The sequence below is a fragment of the Neolamprologus brichardi genome, chromosome 22, assembly GCF_056152115.1.
Source record: "Neolamprologus brichardi isolate AB-2024 chromosome 22, ASM5615211v1, whole genome shotgun sequence".
Classification (NCBI taxonomy): domain Eukaryota; kingdom Metazoa; phylum Chordata; class Actinopteri; order Cichliformes; family Cichlidae; genus Neolamprologus; species Neolamprologus brichardi.
Window position 1 is genome coordinate 1,453,350 of NC_142124.1, and position 5,250 is coordinate 1,458,599.

The 5,250-nt window shown below is 37.1% G+C and overlaps 1 protein-coding gene across 4 annotated transcripts; it reads right to left on the minus strand.

The window, feature by feature from the left end:
• Positions 1-322: 322 nt before the first annotated feature.
• On the minus strand, positions 323-4,907 carry LOC148096545 (CD209 antigen-like protein C). Of its 4 annotated transcripts, XM_087834640.1 has the most exons (9): positions 4,581-4,907; positions 3,604-3,714; positions 2,946-2,993; positions 2,288-2,335; positions 2,100-2,114; positions 1,929-2,024; positions 1,534-1,673; positions 1,173-1,279; positions 323-443 (listed from the first exon to the last, which is right to left on the minus strand). In XM_087834640.1, exons 1-9 carry the CDS (start codon positions 4,735-4,737, stop codon positions 323-325), a joined length of 843 nt encoding a protein of 280 aa, XP_087690766.1. In that variant the 5' UTR covers positions 4,738-4,907. The 4 variants fall into 4 exon arrangements, with proteins under 4 accessions (XP_087690766.1, XP_087690769.1, XP_087690768.1 ...); XM_087834643.1 differs by lacking the exon at positions 2,946-2,993; XM_087834642.1 differs by lacking the exon at positions 2,946-2,993 and having other exon boundaries at positions 1,534-1,668; positions 1,921-2,024.
• Between the last annotated feature and the right edge of the window lie 343 nt (positions 4,908-5,250).

Below are 5,250 nucleotides of genomic sequence, written 5' to 3' on the forward strand. Positions count from 1 at the left end.
CTGAAGAAGACGTTTACTGAAGTTTTAGGACCAACAGACTGATGAATAAACCAAGTAAACCAAAGTAAAGACAAGCTGCACTTTGACTTTTATTAGAACAATTTGCTGGAACTACAGAGTAATGAAGTACTTCAAGGTTTTGTGTGGATGACTTCCAACCTTACTGTACAGCACAGAGCACAGAGGGACAATATATGTAATCAATATATGATGCAGAATGAACAAGTAAAGACTGTAAGCTGAGTCTGAGGCTCATGCAGGACATTTCATAGTGAGGTGTCTTTGGTTGGATTATTCAAACATTTACATCAAAGCACCAAACTCATTTCTCACAGATGAAGGTCATTATTCCAGAATAATGTGACCATGTCCATTTCCCATAAAGGTCACAGCAGTCTCCATAGTAACCATATTCGGGATTCCCATATCCTTTTGCCCAGAACCTGTCAGAGAGATCAAATCTGATATGAAACTGGACTAAACTCATAACTATTGTCACATTCATATAAATATGAGTCTCTTTTGGAATATTTCCAATATTTCCTGTATTTCTTTCCCAGGTTTCTCGCCCACTTTCCCTCCTTTAGACTTTTCTCTGAGAATCATCATGCACACTAAAACAGCTTTCAAGCTTTGATGAATATGAAATCTTCCTGCTGTAAAAATGGAGAATAAAAAGAAGTCAGAGCTGACTTTCTGCTGTTTGAAACTGTTTTGTCAGCTGTTTACAGACATCACTTTGAAATGTGTGTCTATCAGGTCATATTTACTGAAGCTTCTTCCTTCATATGTTCTGAAGTTTTACAAACACCAAAGAAGAAGAGACAGGAATTCTCTGAAACAGTTTTTGTTCTGTGAGAAAAGAAACATTACAGCACAAAAAACATGAAGACAAATTGAACAAAGTGAAATGTGTCGGTCGCTGCTTTGAACATGTTTCAATCCTGATTTCTTCAAACTGACTTGTTGTAACTGAACGTCATCACAGACTGCAGATGAAGAGAGTTCAAGCACAGCTGTTCATTCAAAGGAGGATTTCTGCTTTTCTTTACATTCAGTTTGTGGGGCTGTTGGAAAATAGCTCAACTCATGTATTGCTGATCTATCTTCCAAAACATCAATGTTTCACTTCTAAATAATAACTCTGGAATAGAAACAAACTAATGTCTCACGTTTCTGTCAGCGGTGCTCCGTCCACCCATTCCCATTTATATCCTCCTGATGTGTTTTTGGCTTCCAGACCAATCCAAGAGAGTCCTCTGATTTCACTGACAAATTCCTGTTTGAGAAGAGACACAAATATTGTCTCCAGTCATAATTCAGCACTTCTGTTGTGGTGACATCATCTTGTGAATATGTCTGAAGGAAGAATAAATGTGATGAAACTTTTCTTCCATTGTGCAGAAATCAGAGAGAAATCCATCAGAGTGGAAACAGGAAGCAGGTCACAGACTGACAGCAGGTCAAAAACACAAGTAACAGATGACTGTCAGCTCCATCAAAGATCACACAGACATGAACAAACACACCCACCTGTTCCTCTTTGCTGTTTATCGTCACCAGATCAGCTCCTTTATCCTGACAGTCTCTCCTGCTGTCAGACCAAGTTTTAGTCTCCCTGGATATAAAGTAACAGCTGCTTCCAAATCTCGTCCATCCTTCATCACACTTCTCTTAAAGTCAAACACATGTTTTAAAGTCAGACTTTGTGTCATGTTGTATCACATTAATCTTTGGTCCCTGTCATTTTCCCTGTAAATACTTCATTTAAACTCAGGTTTTCTCTCTTATTCATAATTAACTGAAACTTACATTTATACAGAGAAACTGTTACACAGCATCAAACATTTAGGATTCAAAACAAAGACACAATCAGGTTATCACTGTGTAACACTGATGTTTTCTATTAGTTATTCAAACTTTATTACCTTCTATCATCTTCTTCACTTCTTCCTGTAGCTGACTGTGGTTTTTACTCAGTTCATCATAACGGCTCTGTAACTGAGTCAGGTTGGTTTTTGTGTCTTTGGAGAAAAAAATATTCAAATTAAGTTAAAATGTTCTGACAATAGTGATTTTAGAATCCAGGATTCAATTACCTTGAAGTTCATCCTGCATTTGATTCTTGTTCAAAGCATCTAAAATATTTTTGTAAGAACCTAAATTAAATTAAATTAAATTAAATTAAATTAAATTAAATTAAATTAAATTAAATTAAATTAAATTAAATTAAATTAAATTAAATTAAATTAAATTAAATTAAATTAAATTAGTTCATCCTGGAGCTCAGTGTGGCTGTTCTTCATTTTGTTGAATTCACTCTTGTTCAAAGCATCTGAAATATTTCAGTGAAATCAAAATAAAATAAAATAAAATGAGTGAAACATTGAACAGAAATAATCTTCTTCCTCTGCTTTGTCAAATATCAATAAGAGTCAGAAACTTGCAGCCATTGTTCTTTAACATGTCCTGTGGGTGGAGGTGTTAGAACTACAGGAAATCTGATGAGCTAAATACGTATCAACTGTGAACAAAAACCACTGACAAGATTCAGAATAATTGTGCTTCAGTGTGGAGGAAGAAGGTGAAGAATCAAACAGCATTTCTACACCTGTAGTCAGAGATGTTATCTATATGCTTTGAAAGAACAGACAACACTGGGAATCAACACTTCCTCATATCACAGGTGTTTCCATGTGATCAGGTACTTCCTGTGGAAGTGCAGCTCTCACTGTGTGTTTCCTGTTTCACTTGGAAGGAGTTTGTAGGGCTGAGCTGCCTTTGACTGTGAACAGTTTCTCCTGTTTATGTTAGTTTGGGAGGTCAGCTGCTGTAATTTGGTTTGTTTCTTTTTTTTATCTTAACACAAGAAGCTGATTCAAAATGTAAAATCAGTTACCTTTCAAATCCGTCTCCAACTCTGACAGTTTTTAATAGTTTCTTACCTTCCATCTCGTCCTTCAGCTGCTCTTTTTCCAAACTCACCAAAATATCTGGTTAGAAATGCAACAAAACCGACGATTTAGAATTTAAAATGATTTAAATAAAGTTTTTCATTTTCCTATGAGATGAATGGAGCTAACATTAGCTTGTTAGCTACCTGCTTAATACTCCAAGTGAACTAACTAGTCGCACAATGACAGACGGCCACTGTCTAACATAGTGTGACTGCACCTGCATCAGTCTGCAGCAGATGCTGCTGCCTGTCTGCTTTGTTGATATAATCACAGAATCACCGTGTTGAGTGAAGAGTTTGAAGGAACAACAAGAACATTCACTCCACCTCCACAACACACACAAGATATGAGCCAGGAATCATGCACACAGACACACACCTGCTAATCAGTGCTAAGTAACAGACTCATGAAATACTAGAAGCTCAGTCAGCAAAACCAACGTGTTGGTCAGGCTGTACCACACAGCAGCTCATATTATTGATCAGAGAATTCCATTTAAAATGCCACCGTGCAGTTTTTATGAAGAGGAAACTATCCTTAGAGACCAAAACTCATTTGGTCCTGAATGGAAACATGTTTTTAAGGCAGCAAAGGTGCTCATTTTAACATGGGAGTGTATCATGAGCATGATAATAAAACTCCTCACAGCGTGTTGTGATTCCAGCCAGAATCAGCAGATACAGAACCACCAGCTTCACTTCAACAGCTCTGAAACGGCTTCTTTTCACAGCTGGAAGCTTCTCCTGGGCTTTTATTTCTACGAAGGCAAAATGGAGAAAATAATTTGTTAATTTAATTATTAAACATGTTTTAATCATAATTTGTTTCCCATTTTTCAAGCGTATTTTATTGGTTTATCGTCAGAAAGACTTTCCACCTGCAGCCGACCTGATGATGAGCTGAACAAGTTCATTCTAGCAGTTTTGATATTTACAGGAGACTTTGTCACATGTTTGTCTTCAGGTGACTTTTACATATGTGAGAACAGAGACTCTGACAGAGAAACGCTTTGATGTGACTCAGAAACAGACGAATGTGTATCAGCCGTGTTTCACACAAAGACCAGATCATGAAGACAATGTTGGTTATTATAATATGAATATTATGTCATTAAAACAATATCTCCATGATTTGCTGAAATGAAAACAGAGTTGTTATTCATTGGTCTGATTTCGTGTCAGCTAAAACTAGCTGTGAAAAGTGTGCTTTGAGCAGTTTCCGTGGTTATACTCGCTCCACAGTGTCGACCAACACTTCCTTGTTTCTTATATTTCTGCCTTCACCACTGATCTGTGAGATAACTCCTCCAACACTTTTCTGTCAGCTTGTGGAGACTGAAGAGTTTCTACACTTACTAAAATAACACACTGATACTTTAAACTAGACAATTTTTATCATTTATTCTCTAAATAAACAGAAAACATTAAAAAATATAGAAACACATAAACCATAATAAGAGCAGAGACTGCACACCTTCACCAAAGCTTGAACTTTCCTCCACACTATGAATAAACTGAGTCTCTGGACCCAAAAGCTTTGATGGATCTGTATTAGTTTGATATTTTATTGAGAAGATGGAAACAGTCTCTCCTGATTCCTGATCCCTCAGTATTTGATACTTACCTCCGTCCTGTGTTGAAACAGGGACCTGATGGTCTGTGCTGGAGTCCACATTCTCATGGAGGAGGACCAGTCCCTCCAGTCTCTCTCCTCTGTCCTCTCCTTTGCTGTATTTCACACTCATGCTCAACTCTGGATCCTCATCGATGATGGAAGACATTTTAAGATGCTCAGTTTTCAGCAGTATCAGTTTCCTGTACAGCAGAGCTGTCACTCAGTCGCTGTGTTTCTCTGTTAACTGGAGCTTTTCTATGTGAAGCTGATTCTGATTCTGCAGTAAATCATAAGTAAATGTTGGTCCTCTGTATTCTGATGCTGCTGTCGCTTCGCTTCCTCTGTCTCTCTGTGAGCTGCTTTGAACAGGAACTACAGACGTCATGACAGGAAAAGCTGAACCACATTTTTTTCATAGTTAAAATTAAAACTGATAACACAAAGTCCAGATAAACAGAATCAACTTTCTGGGTTTATTGAAGGTTTGTTCAACAAATTTAACTAAATTTCCTTCAAAATAAAATGTTTGCATTTTCTTTTATTTATTTATTCATTCATGATTTGAGTTTATGAACTCTACTTTTTCACAGATATTTCTTTGTTGTTGTTTTTTGGACAGAGACCATTGAAACAGTAAAGAAAGTGGGGGGAGAGAGAGGGGCTGAGCTGCAGCACAGAG

What these genes read in the sequence shown, in the direction of transcription:
- LOC148096545 (XM_087834640.1), bottom strand. Translation starts at nt 4,737, where the DNA reads ATGTCTTCCATCATCGATGAGGATCCAGAGTTGAGCATGAGTGTGAAA. An exon ending in TGTTTCAACACAGGACGGAG is followed by an intron (nt 3,715 to 4,580) that starts GTAAGTATCAAA and finishes TTGCCTTCGTAG; the next exon opens with AAATAAAAGCCCAGGAGAAG. An exon ending in GCTGAAGGACGAGATGGAAG is followed by an intron (nt 2,336 to 2,945) that starts GTAAGAAACTAT and finishes GAAATATTTCAG; the next exon opens with ATGCTTTGAACAAGAGTGAA.